At 41.7% G+C, this 20,280-nt stretch overlaps 1 protein-coding gene across 2 annotated transcripts in view; it reads right to left on the bottom strand.

Annotated features, from left to right (window-relative positions):
• phactr3b (phosphatase and actin regulator 3b) overlaps positions 1-20,280 on the bottom strand; it is a 50,818-nt gene that overhangs the window by 2,677 nt on the left and 27,861 nt on the right. For both annotated transcript variants that reach the window (XM_029430663.1, XM_029430664.1), the window contains exon 9: positions 1,836-1,891. In XM_029430663.1, the coding sequence (XP_029286523.1) occupies positions 1,836-1,891 (56 nt within the window). The remainder of the gene's footprint in view (positions 1-1,835; positions 1,892-20,280) is intronic.

A 20,280-nucleotide genomic window follows, 5' to 3' on the forward strand; every position in this document is an offset into this window, starting at 1 on the left:
ACAGGACTGGTGGACACAGTGTGGGTCAGTGCTGGATGTGAGGTAGAGCGGGTGCATTACAGCACTAATAGGATTCATCTTCATTAGTTACAGCAGAAAGATCACTAGATGTCACTTCATTTATTTTTTATCTCTCTTTTTTCTTTCCCAAAGATGATGTTGAACTGCTGCACTAGTCACCGTCAACACATGATTTGAATTATGTGCATTGTTTTTTTCTTCTTCTAAAGGCATATTTAGTTAGTGGTTAGGACATCGGGTCAATGAATGTGTCAGTGTCCTGCTTGCTAAGGGGTCGTGTTTAGCTTGAACACATGGGGTGAGTGATAAAACAGACAGCTGAGCTCACAGGTGGCTCGACTGGGAGACGCAGCTCGCTACAAGTGTGGGACTTCACTCCTCATATGGCTGTTTCATAATTGTTCTGTATCATCAGGACAGCAGGTCTAGTTTCACAGTTTGAAGTGTTACGATCTAACACCTTCTCCCGACACAAGTGGAGCTATTCTTCTGAATAAAACAGCGGTAGCGTGATTTAAATATGAGTTTATATACAGTATCCATGGGGAAGATACCAGACCATTACAGCTGAAACGATTGACAGAAAAAGAATTTGCAACTATTTTGATAATCATTTAGGTCATTTTTTGAAGCAGAAATAGTGAAACAATTCCAATATTTTCTGATTCCAGCCTCTCAAATGAGAGGATTTCCAGCTTTCTTTCTCATAAATCATTGTAAACTAAATATTTTTGGGTTTTTGGACTTTTTGTCAAACAAAATAAGACATTCGAAGACATCCCATTTGGGTCTGTGAAGTTGTAAAGGACATTGTTTTTACTTTCTTCCTTTTTTTCATAGATTAAGCGATCATCGATTAATCAAAATATGTTTTGGCAGATGAATGGATAATGAAAACAATCAGCCCTCAAGAACAGTCAACCAACAACCCAGTCTCTGTAAAGAGCAGAGGACATTGATTTTGGGGATTTGTGGTCAGAAATATATAATTGGATCAACAAAAAAGGGATTTGTTCATGATGTCTACATTTGAATATTCTTCTTGAAAATATGTAATTAAAAAAAATACTTTCATTGATAATTAATCTGCACATTTCTTTCTTAATTGATTCACGATTTCAGAAACTATTAACTGATCATTTTCTGTCATCCACCAAGTGATTAATAGACTAATTATTTCAGCTGTAAAAAATAATAATACACAAGTAAAAAACAAACAAACACAACTATCATCATTTAAAAATAATAAAAATGGTGTGAGCACCCCACTGCCAGCCATATTTGGTGTTCCACCAGAACCCGTGCAGCCTGATGTAGATATATAATTACAACAGTCTGAAGAAATCTCCTAAAGCTCCCTTCTTTTCAATCTGGTTTAATTATAGTTTTTCTAAACTTGGAAAAAATAAAAAAAGTTCTTTCTTATTTTGTTTATTTGTTTTTGTTTTTTCTTCTTTTTCTCTTTACAACTTCTTGAGAAATGATTTTACAGTTAAAGTCAAATCAAATCTGGCGATATGTAAATAGTGTGAGCATCTTATTTTGAAATATCCATTTAGCCCACATCACAACAGTCTATAGTCACTGATAGAGATATTATAGATCAGCTAAACTAGAAAGTAAACATGAAAGCACGCATGTTAACAAGTTGTTCTAATGAAAGGTAGTTTGCTTTTATGTTTGACATAGGAGGCAGGACGTATCATAGCGAGATGTATCCACAAACAGTAAATTGTGCCGTCATCAGATTTCATCATCATCATCATCATAATAAGTGAATAAGTGCTGGTTGTGTCGCTGGTTGAACTACTTACGCTTTAAGATGTTCCGACTCTCCAGCTCCTCCACCGCCGGCCTCTGGCTCAGTCTCCTGCGGAAGAACACCAGAATTACGTTCTGGACCATCTTTCCCCCTCACACACTGCTGGCCTTTTCTTTCTTCAACCCCTCTTGGCACAAAGTCTTTCCACTACTACTAGCACTTCGGATGCTTGAGCCGGTGCGCAGAGCGCCAAGATCCGCACATCCAAAACGCAAACACCGCGTCCCACCTCGGGTCCAAAAAGCGGCTTGTTTTGCTATAATGACATTTAAGGCTCCACATCGGGAAACAAAAAGCTGGCTGCGCGTTTAATATCACGCGTCAGAGCCAGTTCAGTGAAGAAAACAAAGGGAGAGTTTCCCTCAAACACCAGCTGGGTTTTGGTGATGGTGAAGTTTAGAGAGAGGAGCGTTGGTTGTTGTAGTCCCGGCGGAGCTGTGGAGGATGCACAGCTCTGAGTGTAATAGTGAGGCAGCACAGCCTGCCTCCTTTTTACCACATGCACAACACTCATGAGAAGGGGAGGGACTGAGAGGGAGATTCCCCATGCAGCACACACACACACACACACACACACACACACACACACACACACACACACACACACACACACACACACACACACACACACACACACACACACACCAGCTGTATCAGAATAAGAAGGCGACAGAAGTAAAGGTAATCCCTTCTGAACTCACTTTGCAACAAATGTATTAATCTTTATAATGCATGTGCAGTCTATATGATGAGTCTATGTGATGTTGTAGTAAACTGAGGATTGTTTAAGAGAAAACAAATATAAAGCAAATACGATATCTGTTATCTGTTAAACAGATGATGAGCAGAGCATCAGCAGGACAGCTTAACTATTGAAAGGCTTCTGTGTTCACTACAATTGATCATTTCAGTATCTGTCTGTCCTTGTGTTTTGTCTATAAATGTCAGGGGAGGGTGAAATACGAAAATAATAAAATACAAATAATTCCCAGAACATAATAAAATGTTATCAAAGTTCTTGCTTTGTCTGAACAACAGGCAACAAGCCAAATATATTTAATAATAAAGAGACAATACAGAAAAAAAGCAAAACATGGATTCATGTGAGAGCCTTGGTGTTTTAGCTTGATGACTGACATGATTAGCTGGTGGTAAGAATGCATGTGATGTGATAAACAGGCTGCTGATACCAGCATTGATATTCACAAGATAGGGTGGTGTGGTGCTCAGCATTCCACGTCACCTGAATTTGGAGGATTCTGCACAGGACTTTCCAAGACAAATCTCCACCCCACCCCCAACACCCCCACACAGCTGTCAGACAGCGCTGAATTCCAAAGGGGAAAACTCTCATAGTGCCTCACAGGGAATAAATATTGAGCTTAATATTTCCATTTGATCTAAACTAGGCTACAAATATTTTATAAGAAACCAAAAAGTTCCTTTCCTGACCCTTGAGTTATATGGGTGAAAGGGACAAAACATAGTGAACTTGAATTACACATGTACCTGAAAGATCCCCTGCAGACATGTATTAATACAAATAGTCTGCTTGTGTGTATAATTTTCATATTAAAATCCTTCTTTAGGCATCTTCTCTTTCCCTACAAGCCCATTGTCAGTGTATGCACACTTGTGGCTTCAGGTTTCTACATCACACTTGTATGAGCTGTACATTGGACCAGGATTGGCTTCCAAACTAGTCGTGAGGTCACAGATCATGTTCTCAGGCCCACAATGTAAAATCAGATGTTCAATGAGCACAAGGACGTTTTCCACTTTCGGCAGATGGACGCTGCACATGCGTGATTCTGCAGTGACGCTCAAACAGGAGGAAGAAGAAGAACATTGTTGTGGAGGGGGACTTTAAGGTTAGTTTGGACTGGACTAGGACAATATGAGCAGGCAAAGTAATGCTTAACACCTGAGAAAGACACCTCTGCATTATAAAAGCAAAACGCAGTGTCAAGTGGTCGATTTAAGATCTGAATTTGACGACTTATCTGTAAATAAAATACAATTTTGATCAGAAACAGAATCAGGTTTTCACATATACGGAATTTGCTTTGGTGTATTGGTGCAAAACATAAACACAGTGTGAGAAAATGAAATGAAAAATGAAAGCAAGCATTGCAAATATCCCAAAACATAAAAATACAATAGAAGAAAATTCCAAAAACAAATTATTGTAACTTTTAAAACTTAAAACTTTATTTTCTCAACTAATAGTTTGCCTTCGTATATCAGATGAATTGCAAGCTGTCCACTGCTGGTTCACCCAGCAGCTGTAACCACCAGATGCACCAACGTAACGTGAACACAGCACGAGTGCACAGAACATCCGCTCCCTGAACAAACAAGTTCAATTAAAACAAACTGTCACGACTCACTTGAGAAAAAAGCTAGACAGTCGTAACAAAATCCACTTTTTCTAATCAAGCAGAAAAGGGTCAGACCACAATGTATTCACACTATGTTGGGAGATGAAACGATGATTCACAGCAGCAGCAGGGCCGATGCACAGCAGACCGGGCGAGCAGAAAATGAGATCAGATGTTGTTCTGACCAGCACAGGAACTTACAGTGCTGACCGAGAAAGGGACATTACGTTTACTGGGAACACGGTGTCTTTTTGGGAGCTGGACAAACCCCCCCATCCTCCAAATTATTGAGGATGGACAGTTTATAAATCTGGGTTCACAGCAGGTCAAGCTGGCGTCATCCGTGAAGTAGTTACTGTCCCCCTCTCATTGCTCTTCCCAGGTCTACTTAGAATAAACGTGACAGGGGTTTAACCATCTATGCTTTACGATGACTCTGCTGGCTGGATAATTCACAGACGCTTTTTATCAGATGTATTGTTACAACTATCCAAACCATTCTTATAAGCATCAACGTGAGAGTATTGGAGGATCGAGATCACAGATAAAGTCCAGCGACTTTGTTTTTTAATATCGAATTCCAACGACGGTTAAGGTTAAGCAACTGCAACACTTGGTTGAGGTTAAAGAAAGATTATGGGCAGGTTAATAAAATAAAGAGCACTGTACACAACGTTCAGGTCACAGCTTCCGGGAGCTGAACTCTCCGCAGAGGTAACCTCCTCTCTGACACAAGAGGATAAGCTCAGTAAAACTGGTAAAAACACTAAATAAAGCGTTTCACGCTACAAATCAGTGTTTTTCCTTTACGCTGTTCAGCTGCCACTAACTTAGCTTGTTACTCTGATAACTTCAGATCCAAACATCTGAGGACTGAAATCCTTCATTTAGTTACAAAACATAGTTAGAAAAGACCAATAAAGTGTCATAAAAATGTGGCTTAAAACAGGATAAAAAGTCAGTTTCTGAAGCTTCTGGCAGACAAAGCACAACACTGACAGGAGAGCAGAGGACACACACTCACACAGATTTCTCTAGTTTTGAAATTGTTGGAAACATTTGGGATAATGGAAGAACACAACTCAATAAGATATAGAACATCGATGTGGAAATGTTACATATTATACCTGAAATGTTCATTCTGTGGGCCAAAATGAAACTAGTCTGTTGTCAGGTTTGTGCGTCTGTACTTGGCCAAATCATTTGTGAGGGAAGAAGCTCCGCTGCAACACCTCTGTACAGGTATAAGTGGTTTGAGTCTTTGGAACAGAGTGTCTTCTCTGAGTTAAATTCTCCCGGTAAACTTTTATTCATATCATATTAATAATTTAATCTCATCACCCTGATAGTTTAGAACCAGGACCTTCAGCATTCGGATCAAGTAGCTAGTAAATAAAATAAGGTGTCAGATGTATTAGCTTCACCTGTCATTCCAATGTCCCACATATCCTAATATTGCATATATTTTGCGGTTATGTATATATATATATTTCACAATGCACCCTGAGCATCATTGGTACAACTTCCAGGATGAAGTAAGTTCTACTGCACGGGGCATTTGTGTCTTTGAGGTAGATATACTGTAAGTATCAGACTGGACTCAGTATCAGCAGATAATCCACATTAAAAGGACTCCAATCGAGACCGGGATTGGAATCAGTTGAGCTCAGACTATGACAAAGACAAAATAAAATAAAACCTTTTATAAGCGGCAACATTTTGTCCACAGCCCTGAAAATAATGGCCGGGCGGATGGCACCTATGGAGTGCACATCTAAAATAAGCCTCCTGTCCTGTAACTGGGACCACTGAGGGCTTATGAAACAGGCACCCAGACGTGGCAATATCGGAAGCTGAGGGGAGTCGATGTGCTAAATGGAGCAGAGCTATAGAAGGATGTGTGGTCTGCAGCGGAAAAAATTTCAGGTCAATAGCATTTGCCTCAGTTCACAGAGTGAACCAAATGTGCTCCAGCCACACTCTTACAGCCACGAAGATGCATCAGAAGGGTTTCGTATAAGACAATTTACGTGCTGTGGATTAAATGTAAAAACTAAATCCAAATATCTGGAAAGCTCGAGTGAGTCAGTCCGTTTCTATTTTGCCAAACAATCCTAACGGGCCTTTAGTCACAGCCTCCTGCAGCGATTTGCGTTTCACAAGTATTCACCCACTCTGCTTGGTCAGAGGTAAAAGTTCTTCGTTGGTTGGAGAACTCACCAGCATGTCAAAGCAATGAGCTGCCTGTAAGAGCAGGTGCTGATGGGAATGTCAGCCCATGAAAAGTGGAGGAGAATGAGATGAGTCAGGCGCCACGGGCCGGGCAGCGGCCTGTTTCTGCCCACTGAGGTGTGTCCTAATCCTGCGCTTCTTCCCCTCAGTGGCAGAGCCTGAGGACAGGAGAGCCGTGGTCGGATGTGCAGTCTGAGTGAGCCCAGGACGCCCGGGGGATGGGAGGGGGGGGGGGGTTGGGAGTGCATTTGCCAGAAATAATTAAAGGAACCCTCTTTAATCGTAGCCTGCCAGAAGCTCCAGGCTTATGTAACTTGGTTGTGTTTAAGTGTTGACCTGGATGTCTCCCACTGCTACTAGGTCACATGAATATGAAAGGATGAGGAAAATGCTGCTTGGATATATATACATTACCCAACACTGTATTGCAACCATTACTAAAATTCAAGTTATGAAAAAGCTCAGCATATCATGAGCCTTCCAACTGCCCTTTAAAACTCCCTCTGTTCAAAGGCGCGCTGTGCTATTGATGAGAGATGAATGGAACACATTCAAAGACTCAGACATGAAACCAAGAATCAATTCTTTATCTGGCCGGTTGTTTGTCTCCGAAGTTTTGCCCTGTAGCGCGGGTCCACAGATCAAGCGGGGGATCATGTCTGGCTCTTGAACGTCCCGCTGGGAGCACAGTGTGGAAGAGGCAGCTTCAAAAAGCGTGATCCCGCTTCGGACACGATAGGTCACTTTACATAAGCCATAAACTTTTACACTGAAGAAAACACCAGGTTATTGCACATGAGCCATGAACTTCCACAATGAATACATGTCAAGTGGCTCTGTAAGCTAAAGCAACACGATGTGAACACATACATTTATGTCTACCAATCATAAAACAAGACTGAGGGTAAAGAGCCACAAGTCACAATGACGATGCTAACATGCTGACGTTAAGCAAGTATAATGTTTACCATGTCCACCATATTGCTAATCAGCGACACAGTAGAGCTGAGGCTGATACAATACAAATAGTTAAGGCACCTACACATTATAAGACTTGCAAAGTCGTCAGATTGCAGTACTGATCACATTACAGGACTGTCTGTGTGATGATGAGGTCTCTTGAAGTATCTTGAAGTCGTGGTTTGCACATTACAATGAGTACAAAAACCAACGTTGTTTGTGCATTGATTTGCATCGTCTGTTCTGCAGAGAGCTGGAGGTAAATAGATAATTACTACACTTCCTCTGATATTTTCCTCGCCCCGTATCTTGCCATTGGCTTTGTACTTAACCTGCTAAATATCTCTCAGGCGTCTGCGACCCCACATGAGCATTTCTTAGATTGCATCTTTGAAAATTCACAGAGAGGGATCGTTGCTTACAATATGCCACTGATCTGGGGCTTCTAACGTTCCCTCTCCAAAAAGTGTTGGAGTGGAAAAATCAGGGCTAAATTTGCATAAACTTGCTTTTAAGCATTGGACAAATATAAATGTTGACCCACTGATGCCACTAAAGGATAACGCAAAGAGATTTGAATTTATCCTAAAGTGAACAACAGTTGTGGAGATATTTCTCATGACCAAAAAATGGATCGATTTCTTATGAAAAAATAGTTGCACACCAGTTGGACAGAAACAAAGCGTGACAAACGAGGGAAATTAAGATTTGTCTTTTGGAGCATTAAACCACAGCGGAATCAAGAGGAAGATGCTGGAGATGTGGTTTGTGGACAGACAACAGCTGCTCCCGTTAAAAAAAGAAAGGTACGAGCCACACAACACGAGCAAAGGACATTTCAAGAAAAGTAGACAGAGGAATGTGTATTTGTCCTCCACGAGTCGAACCCTTCGTGCTTAATGTGCAAACAGACCCGCTCTGGTTTCAAGAGAAGTCATTTGGAGCCGCATTTCTAAACGACGCATCCAAAATTCATCGAAATTTACGCACCTGGAAGAGAAATTAGTTTAAAAAAATAAAATAAAATAGAGGACCTTTCTTCTTCTCTTTCTGGACAACAAAGGCTCATATATAGGACAACTAATACAGCAGAACGATTAACTGAGGCATCTTTTGAGATCGCATGGATTTAGGTTCGGGCTAAAAAAAACATCTCAGACTCAAATATTGTGAAACACTGCTTTTTGGCTTCAGCAGAAATATTGTTTGCAGAGTTTGACAACATCATCCCAGTATTAAGTTAATCCTGCTTTTAATGAATGTATTGGTTGGCTGCATTGCATTGTATTGTATGTTCTTGGTGGGATGACAGATTAATAAGCAAACGTGCTTTTTATGACTGGATGTAGCTTTTCATACTTTGCGGTAAAAGTGGCTCTCACGTAAAACATAGTGAAGATCACTGGTATAGAGGAAAAGGATTCATCATCAGGGGACCGCGAACGTTGGTACTACATTTCACGGACGGACCAACAGACGAGGGTTTCTGTTATCTTGTATTTACCGTTTGTTATATTCTAAAATAAAAATAATCAAAATAATTACACATCTACATGCCTTGACGATGTCATTGATTATATAGCCTCAATTGTTTTTAAGATCAACAAACACAGATTATATTTGACCAGAATTTCAGGACATTGAAACCTTAAGGACACGCGGACCGGCACCAGCTCCAGAGTAATGCCACCATCACTGTCTTATCTGCTCAAAGTACACTAACAATCCTGAAACGACTGAACAAACATTGATTTCTTAAACAATGGTCCTCCATTAGCCGACATGGCAGATGAAACCTATTTAAAAATCAATTTCTGATTGTGTTTGCATAATGGCTCTTACAGTCAACTGACGGGATCAGTGCTGGAAATGGAAAGTTTCCAGACTGGGGGAACACATGTCCACCCTACTGTATCGGTTTATTTATATACCCAGAAATGTAGCAGTGGGTAACAAGCAAACAAATGTAGCCACATATGTCGCGTCTCCTGATCACTGATGATCTAACCCTAACTTGGCGCTGGGTTAGGAAGGAGGGAAAAAGTAACCACTGTGCAGTGAGTGGGTGCTGAGGCTTTGAGACTTTTGACATTTCAATTAGAGGGTAGTCGCAGTGAGATCCCAAAAAAAAAAAGCCATTGTATAATGTTAATTACTGCTTGTGGGACGGGGCTGGTCTATAGTGGTGACAACATGTTATTTGTGGATTTCACTTCATGCCATATATGTGCAGGCTGTCATCCGGCGCTTACATCTCTCCAACTGCTTTACAATATCTGCCAACTCCAGTCCTGTAATTGGACTGATGCCCGGCTGTGATGCTCTAAAGGCACGAATAGAAACCACAGAGACAAACTACTCTTGATTATTTTAACCCTCAGCTGACTGCAGAAGTGTTCTCACACGCAGTGGGCGGAAGTGGAGGAGTCGGAGGGTTTTCAACACACGAACATTCAGCAACACTGAACGCAGCTTTTAAAAATGTGGAATAGGGACTTTAAGGTGTAACTCAACACGATTATCTCTTCCCCCAGCTCTGCCTCAGTGAAATGTGTGTATAGCTAAAAGTCCAGTCAGCAGAAAGTGACAGGAGCAATGGTAATTGAAGAGAAAGGCAGAGGGAGGAAGACACCCAGCAGTATGGTGATGATGTCAGGAGCCTGCTCAGTATTTGCCACAGTCCCATGAGCCATGGAAGAACCAATAATTGCATATTTGTGTCACAGAGAACAATTTGTGCTGACACCGCAGCTCACTGTGTGAAGCACGACGGAGCAACGAGGCACAGCTGCTGTCCAGGAGCGCCACAAATAACTCGCCACACAGCAGCTGACTGCAAGACAGCAATATTAGCATTAAGGAATCCCAATGTTTGGTCTTTAAGTGCAGCTTATTGCCAGTGTTGGATCGTTCTGGAGTCTCTCTGAACTGTCAGATTCAGTGGGAAATGATTTTATATGCTGATACAGATTTTCAGCCAACGAGTTCTCCACAAAGGCCAGAGAGAAATATAAAGTGTCGAAGCTAAAGGAGTTGTATTGATCATTTCATCAAAGAGCGGTCTACCTTCGTGTCGTTGAGGCGTGATCTTTAATCCCTTTTGAATTCCTTTAAAATGTTATTTCTATGAAGGATACTCAATAGCAGTTTCCAGGCAACCAAGGCTGTCCGATGACGGCTGGCTGCTCTTCTTGTGGAACTGCAGAGAATATTTTTCAGTTTCATAATCCTTTTCACCCGCAGTGGAATATTAATGCAGGCTCTGCTCAGGGTTTCCCTCCGTGTTCTTTTCCCTCCTGCGGGCAATAAAACTGAGCTGAGCCAGTGATCTCTTTAAAAAAAACATCCTCAGTGCTCAGGTTTCACAACAGTGCAGAGTCATGTCGGAGACGACAAAGACTTCTTGGAGCATGAAATGGATTTGATTAAAGTGTACTTGATGCAGACCCGGGACCAGCCCGGCCAGCATTTTCAGACCAGCAGTCCAACCGTGCACAAAAAGTTATTTTCTTTTATATAACGCTGTTTGTGTGTTTAAGTGTGTGTTTGACCTACAGAAGGTAAAGGGTTTCGTTAACTGGAGCATATTTTCTGCTGAAGAGTGCAGAGAGTCAGTGAGTGTCCTCTGCCTCTGGAGAGAGAAGGAAGCTGTTAAACTGCGGAAGCTTTGTGTCGCCACCGTGGCAAAAGAAACTGCTCGATTTCTTGTTATAATATAAATCGGTTCTCGTGAAAACAAGATATTCTTCAGTATTTTTAAGAAACGAGGTCACTGTGGCTTAAGTTTAATGATGTAACCACATGAAGTGACAGGTTGTGTTATAACAAAATCATTTGTTAAGTCATAATTATGAGACAAATATGTCATAGTTTAACATGAGCATCCTATTATAACAATATGAAATACCTTTATTTTAAGCTTTTTTTTCTTAATGTAGTTAAGCCACACGTGGTAACTGCATAGTGGTGAATCTACCATGTAGTGTAGCAGCAGCACAAGTAGAGAGAGGTTATACATCATCTCTAAAGATTGCTGACTTGACTGTATTGAATTGAGCAAGGGCATGTTTTGTTACTTAAAAGTTAAATTTGTCAGAAGAAGATTATGTTATTTCATCTTTTGAATGTTACGTATTCTCACGTTAAGCTTTGGTAGGGAAAACATATTTACAATGGAAAATAATAGATACCGGTACATTTATATCATTTTCAAAAGTACGATTATTTTTGACAGCCATCAAAATAATTATATTTAATATTCTTTCTCCAGAGTTACGTATATATATATATAATATATATATATATATATATATATATATATATATATATATAATATTATCCTTTATTTGTGTTTTTTGTTTTAGCGAACATGCTACATGTAAAACGTCAAACTAACACCAAAACAGCAGAATAATAATAAAAACATTTTTTTACCTACATTGATTGTCTAAAGGTGTTGCAGCCTGTAAGTGGCAACATCAATACGTCTACATCTGCCAGTCTGAACTGATGCGGCTGTCTCTTATTTTCCTTAAAGGTAGCTTCGTTGGATAGATGTGGGACTGGCTCCCCCTCCCAGAGAATCTGCAGCCTACTAAATGTGAATCAGTGTGTGTTTGTGAGTGAGTCACATGCTATTTATTTGACCGTGTTACCGTACGTGTGTGTTTTAATGAGCAAATTTGGGTTAGGGTTAGAATTACTGCCCGGTGGTTGTATGCCGCTGCCAACATGGATGCAGTTTACATCCATGTCTGTCCAAAATGCCATCACTTCATTGTTGTATCCTATTTGACATTTGTGTGAAATTCACATAATTAACATATTTATGGCCACAAACGTGTTGTGTGAGGTCACAGTGACCTTTGACCACCTAATTCTAATCAGTTCATCCTTGAGTCCAAGAGGATGTTTTTTTGCTAGATTTGAAGAATTTCCCTCCGGCCTTCAGGGATGAGACGGAAGGACACGGACGACCCATAAACAAAGTGCCTACAGCCACGGCTGTCACAGAGGCGTAATAGAACACAACTGTAGCAATGGTTTGAGTCTAATTCATAATTCATGAACATAATCTTGTTACGTCAGTGAGCTACTGTACCAGCTTACGTTGATAGCTTCATGCTAAAGGTCTAGACTTTACCCCCTTCACAAATGTGTGAAGTCATGTAAACCATGAGCTGGTTAGCCCACTAGCTACAGCAGTTCACCAACCAGCGCTGTCAAAAAGCTTCTCGAACCAAATAGTTAAAAAAAGACGGGCAGATTTATTATGGCGTACAACTTTCTGGTGATACGTAACGTGTCCGACAGTATGCAAGCAAGAATGACAAGCAGTTATATTGAAACTTAAGCAGCTGACACAAAGAAAGCTTATCTATTCAGATTCTGATGATAGTGCTTGTACGGAAGGGATATTATTATTATTGTCGGTGTTCAGACTACAAACTGTAGTTCTTGTATGCTTGAGTATATCGGTAAAGTATAACTAAAGTTCCAATCTGCACAGAGATGCTATGAAGAATACATTCCAAATATCTGCTTATCCTCCTTTTATATCACCGCCAGAGCACTGATGCTTCAGGGATCTTTCCCTAAGTCATCAGAAGTTCACAGAGGATCAGGCGGGCTGCAGCAGAATCTCAGCAGTGTTATAAAAAGGTGTCATTTTTATATAACAATGTCCTCGGCTGAGGGCGCGAGCTGCATTAAAGCACGGGACAGAGCACATAGATGGAGATCATTGCAGTAAACTGTGTCCAGCTCTCCAGAAGAGCCCTGCAGAGGAGTTGGGAGGGTTCAATCCGAGGGGGGGGGAGCAGGGGAGATAAAATATAATCTCTCCATCAGCGGGGACTGGGGCGGAGGGAAGGCAAGCTGCGCTGTGACGTACATGGGCCACTGACTATGGCTGCTGCTGCAGCACTTTGCCAATGAGAGCTATATTTAGAAACAGAGGGTTCCCTTCTGCTATCCTGGGCCAGCCCGCTGCTCTGCATCCTGCTGCAGAGGGCTGCGCTTTAGCACTGCAAATCGATCAGCAATGTGCTCTTCAATATACATCAGTGGACATGTTGCATAACTGCAGCTGCACAATGATGTTTACACGTTCTGACCGTGTAAAAAGACACCAAGTCAGTTATGTGTCTTTTAAAACCCTCCGACACAAATTTGTGGCACATTCGAATCCTTCAAAGTGCAAACATAGTTTACTGAATGTATTGCTTGCATGTGATGATTTAAAATCAAGTCTGTTACTTTATGAACACAGGGTTTGTATTCCAGATAATCCAAATAACGACGCAGAAGAAGAGGCGCAACAAGATGACGTAATTAAAGGAGCGACAGTCGGACCATAAATGGGGAAAATCAATGTCGAAAAACTCGAAATGTGACATTGATGTTTGTTTCAGGTGTTAATCGTCTCTTCAGCGGAGCAGAAGCTTCAGTGTGTGTCATCATTTTATCATTAAATCTGTTTCCATTGCACTTTGTCACATTTGGCTTTCATTGATACACCAACTTTTCCACTTCAGCAAAGTGTAAAAAACCTTTTTTGCGATATTTCTAGATTTTTAGAATTTAAACGTTTCCTCTTCCTCTCAGGGTTTTTACACTCAAAGTGAAAATGGCCATGAAAACAGGTGGATGGAAAAGGACCTTTTTTCATGTCTTTCTTTTCACTGCTTTTCTTCCACTACACTGTCTCAAAAAAGGATAAAGTGCCTGCGTATAAAGACTTTCACTTTAAGTGCCTTTTCCAAGAATCTGTCCAGCAATTGTAACTGTTGCAATCAAATTCCATTCAAATAAGTTATAATAGCTAGATGCATGTTCTGTTTTTATCTTTCATTCCATCCCCCTGATGTTGACTCTGCATCATGTTGCCTTGCATGACTGCTGCAGCTCTGCACGGGAATCAAGGTGAATGATTGTTCTCTGTCTGTGATGAAGGCTGTTCTGTTCCTGATGTTGTACAAACAAGGCCCTTCAACACTGCCACGGATGCCTCAGGCAGGACACGGCGTGCGAGCCACCTCCACAAACATTGCTCTGTTTCCATTCAGCACGTGGTGCCGTCTCCCCAAACAATGGCACGCCTCAGCTGTCCACAGCGCTGAGTCAGACCACTCTCGCTGAGCAGCCAGTCCTGCCGTCAGTCACAGACTGAGCTGAGCACCGCAGTGGCTGAGAGAGCGGAGCCAGGCTGCAGACACGGCGTCTGGCACCGGACCTGGCCCCACGGTGACATCACACAAAACTCTGCCAAAGCTTTTTTCTGTTAGCATGGGACACGTGTTGCACTTAATTCAACTTCAACAACATTCTGCTGCGTCTACGTGCCTTTCTGTCACATAACGTCTGCAGGCAGAGTCTGTTTTACTGCAGCTCTAAAGGGATACTCAGCAGCATTTCAACCAACTCTATGTGCAGATGATCGGCCCCCCGGCAGTCCGCCTGCAGATAAGCAGGGAGCTCCGGTCGCTTGTTGAAAATCAGCAACATATACATTTAATATAGGATTTTGTCGGACACATCTTGGGGGATCAAAAATGGTTATTAACGGATCCCAATAAAAGACAAAATAAAACTTTTCATTTTTTTAGGCTCAGCAATTTATTAAAACAGCGAGTAGTTAAGTGTATTTTTCAGCACATTTCTGGGGACTATTTTCAGCAGTTGATCAATACACATTTAGTCTTCTATTAGTATTTACAGGAGCAGGACGGTGAAAATAAACTACAGTGTGGCTCATTGATGAGTTTTTAATAGTTATTGGACATTAATGCAGGATTAAGATGCATCAGGCTTCGACACACACACACACACACACACACACACACACTCACACACACACACACACACACACACACACACACTCACACTCACACACACACACACACACACACTCACACACACACTCACACACACACACACACACACACACACACAATAGTAGGACACATCGGGCCTCATGCCTTATTTTTTGTGCATGTCCACAATAAAACATTTTTTTAAAAAGGATTCTGGGATTCACCAATGTTTTCTTATCTCTGCTCTTCTCTTTGAGTGGTAGAGAGCACTCTAACCAAGATAAGTGCATACAGTTAGAATGATTTGATTATTACATTTGTGGACTAAATACCATTGGTCCATTGATCCCTATAAAAACCATTGGAGGATGGTATTGCGTGCGTTCAGCTTCTGAATGTCTTCCATACTGCTCTGAGAGAGTTTCCTGCTCTGCAACTGAAGTTCTTCTTCTTGAAGCCTTTTTTTGGTGGCATCTCTCTAATTCTTGCGCCTGTGCCAGAGTATTTGCACACGGAACAAAACCTGTCCTTAAATAGTGTTTATAACAATATAACAAACTATAAGCCTCACGCGTCCAATTCATGATCAAGAGGGATTCATCATTCTGGGAAGAGCACACGTGAATGAAAGAAGCTGTTGGTTGTACTGTGTTGGGCCGACTTCTCCTATTTCTCTCTCTTAACACAAAATAAGAGGATAAGAGGAATGTCAGAGAATGTTGCTGCATGAGGTCGGATGATTGTTAACAACGAGTACACTATAAGATATTGTGTGTTTCTCTCAATAATGAATGTCATACATGTCTAACAGATGTATTACCGAAGTGCAGTTTGGCATGGACGCTACAGTCGGAGAATTGACGACTGCAGTAACGTAACACATCGAGTGAACTGTATGACCAGCAGGGAACAGAGCGGCTGCTGTAACCTCTGCCCGTAACCAGCACTGTGTACATACTGTCCACAACCCTGCATCCCACTGTCAAACTCATGAAACAGAATTGATCACCCCCTGTTTTTATTACGCAAGAGTAATGAGTTTACATAAGCAGTTGGTGCTGTTTGGGATGTAGCTCTGTCCCACTGTAATTCCCCCTGCAGACTGCAGGACAAAGTGCTTCCTGCATCCTCGCATGATATCGTTGCAGCACGTCTCATCAGATAATCACATGCTATACTGTGCACGTGGAGAAGCTCACATGGAGCATGGCGTGTTTGGAACAGCTTTGCTTTATGATAACGTCACATACATCAGACGCATAGCTACTCACTATCCAGATTGACACGCAGCTGTGAAATGCCTCGGGCGAGGGCGTAGGAAAAAGGCGCAGCGTGATGCCAGGCTCACAGAAGCTTATGGGGAGTATTATTATTATTTATGTCTGAATGTCACCCTGCCTTACTCATCTCACAGCTGTAAATTAATTAGGCCTCATCAAACGCTCGCTGCCCTCTCAGTGTGGTCGGACAGGAAGAGGAAGCAGCTCTCTTCCTCTCTGAGCTCAAAGTCTTCATCTCTCTAATTAGCTGCTTTGACCTGTGATGGTCCTGGTTATGTGATGACACCACACCCAGGACACACAGCGGTCCAATCACCCCGCAGCTCATTGACTGAATGGTGACCTTTATGCTGCACAAATTATATAATTACTATTTCCTTTCGATAACTTTTTCCACAGGACTATTATTCCATCAATGTAATAGCTGTTACTTTTGCTAGCATAAGTTTAGCTTCCCTAAAGCCGATGTAGTGTAAGTGTCGAGATGACTGAAGATGTTTCACAGCCTGGGACATGCCACCGGAATATTCACAGTGTTTAATTATAAATTAATCAATTGATAAACCATATTTGCATTGCAATGATACACAGCAATTCCAAGTTAAAAGGAATGTAACATTTCAATGTCTAAACACGACTAGAACTGTTATATTTACTGTACTGACATTATCACAATGTTCAAACCTTGAGAAATCTGCAATTTTAATCAAGATAACGTCCGTTTCATTTGGTCTTCTGATTCGGTGTTGTATCCTCTTTGAGCATGTTGTTGTTATCTGCCAGAAGCTGACAGCAATTCACTTTAAATCTATTTTAAGCAACATTTTTATGGTAGAAACCTCCTGAATGATGAACACTGAAGTTATATTTTTGGGCTTTTTTTGCCTTTAATGACAGAGAGAGGTGTATATCGTGAAAGGGGGAGAGAGAGAAGGGGAACGACATCCAGCAAATGGCCACGGGTCGGACTCGAACCACGGGCCGCTGTGGCAAGGACACAGCCTTTATATATGGGTCGCCTGTGCTACCGGGACGCGCCTCACACTGAAGGAATCCAAACCGGGAGAATCTGACTGCAAAGACGGGCGGTGGTAAAGACAACAATTCCCATGATGCCACGCTACTTGACGACGTAGCCAAACTTAGTCTTTTGGTATTGTTTTGATTGACAGACGCCTAGCGGCAAACACATGACTTGTTTTGCGTTACTAATTTCCTAGCTGTCTAAATGATGACTTAAATTGTAAACAACTTTTTTTGTGGTGAACTAAGTAAGAATCATATAACAATTTATAAATGTAATCTTTATATATATAAATACTTTACATGTGGTGCAAAGTGACTAACTGCATTAACTGTACTCTAGTGCTTGTTCCATTTCCTGCTACTTTATACATCTAAAGAACTGTACCTTTTACTACCACTCCACAGCCAATCTTAATTTAGTTTTAGAGTAAAATAAATATGTGCGAGCATGAACGAAAGAATCCATCTGTGATGTTATGTCACTTTCTGGAGCTTCCCCCTGGTAACGAAAGACAAACTGACGAAAGCTTATTGTATAATTAAAGTGTTTCTCAGCGATACCTCTTCAGCACCCACTGTAGCTCGCCAAGGAACAATCACATGGGTATCCACTACAAAGTCTCTTATTTATTGTCAATGGGTTCTCTTGTGTTAACATCAGCACAGCATCTTCCCTTGAGGCTCCCTGAGTGAAGACACTTGTAGTAAAACCAGTCCTGAGCAGAGAGAACGGGTGGAGGAAAGTTAAGGACATTTTACATTAAAGATAAATGAGTGTGCCGTTTTGTTTTCACCAGAAGCACTGAACATGTTCTATATGCAATACTTTATTAAGCTTGAATATTCCTCATGTCCTATTAAGAATATTAAAACACGCTGCGGGCCATAAACACACTCATGCTGAAAGAACAGATTTTATACCCTCAGAAAAACAAAAAGGCACAAGTGAGGAAATGAACTGATATTGTATCCATCTCTGATCTGAGCATTTCATGGATTCCTCTTCAACTGAAGGGAAGACAACATCCTGAAGCAAACATCATGGCACCTGATGTTCCTCCAAAAAGACAGTCTCCTCACAAGACACGTACAGCGTTGGCCTCGTTTCCTCACATGCGAGTTGACTGAAAGTTCATTCATTCCTTCCTCTGTCGAAAAAATACATAGCGAACACGCTATTTTCCATCACTATAGCCATTTAATTGAGTTTAATTGTATAATTAAAAAGAAACTAGCTAGCTAGTTATTTTGCTCAAATATATGGTTAGCATTAGGGATGTCACGATACTGAAGTTTAGCAGTCGATACCAGTACCAGTGAAGTTACACGATTCTCAATATGCAATTTGATACGACGGTCAAAAACAAAACAATAAATCCTATGTCGCCTATTTTAACATACACTCTTTTATTATGTTTGCACTGCTTTTTGTTAGGAAGTTTAACCAAAAATGCATTAATTTACATAAACAACATTTACTGTGTTAATCTGAGACGTACCACGACCAGAGAGTGTGTGCCAACTACAGGGGTATCACACTTCTCAGCCTCCCTGGTAAAGTCTACTCCAAGGTACTTGAAAGGAGGGTTCGGCCGGTAGTCGAACCTCTGAATGAAGAGGAACAATGCGGATTCCGTCCTGGTCGTGGAACAACGGACCAACGGACCAACTCTTCACTCTCGCAAGGATCCTGGAGGGGGCCTGGGAGTACGCCCATGTGTCTGGTCTACATGTGTTTTGTGGATCTGGAGAAAGCGTATGACCGGGTCCCCCGGGTGATACTGTGGGAGGTGCTGCGGGAGTATGGGGTGAGGGGGTCACTTCTGAGTGCCATCCAATCTCTGTACGCCCAAAGCGAGAGTTGTGTCCGGATACTCGGCAGTAAGTCGGACTCGTTCCCAGTGAATGTTGGCCTCTGCAAGGGCTGCACTTTATCACCAATCCTGTTTGTGATTTTCATGGACAGGATATCGAGGCGTAGTCGTGGAGGAGAGGGGTTGCAGTTCGGTGACCTGAGGATCTCATCGCTGCTCTTTGCAGATGATGTGGTCCTTATGGCATCATCGGTCTGTGACCTTCAACAGTCACTGGATCGGTTCGCAGCCGAGTGTGAAGCGGTTGGGATGAGGATCAGCACCTCCAAATCTGAGGCCATGGCTCTCAGCAGGAAACCGGTGGACTGCCTACTCCGGGTAGGGAATGAGCCCTTATCCTAAGTGCCTTCCCAAAATGCTAATTAGAGGTTTGCAGTTTGTTTGTCACTCATTGTGATGAAAGCAGGTCAGCCTCAGATTAAAGTGTTCAGCAACATTCAGTACACAGTGGAGTGTGAACATTTCTCTAACAGGCTACTATCACAGCTGCCTGCTTCCACAAAGGTCTGAAAAACAACTACATGTGTTTATAGTCTACAAGAGGGAAAAGTCCAAACAGCTACAAAAGGAGCTTCAACTCTGTGCGAGAGCTGCCGTTATACTGTCCAGCACTCACACCTGACATGCATCAGAAGGCAGCCATGTTGTTTCAGCATAAAGTCACTAAATGTCCAAACAACAGCAACACTCCTCCCACCCTGAGCTTTGCAGAGGCCTCCCAGCTCACCCTGCCACTGTATCATCCACTGAAACTAACCTGAATTGACTGTTAATCCTATTAAAGTCATAACAGCCTTTGGCCTCACACAACACGACAAATACGATTATGTTCTCTGTTGCATTCCTCCTCTGCCTTTCACAAAATCCCGC

Source organism: Cottoperca gobio, chromosome 5 (assembly GCF_900634415.1).
Source record: "Cottoperca gobio chromosome 5, fCotGob3.1, whole genome shotgun sequence".
Lineage (NCBI taxonomy): Eukaryota > Metazoa > Chordata > Actinopteri > Perciformes > Bovichtidae > Cottoperca > Cottoperca gobio.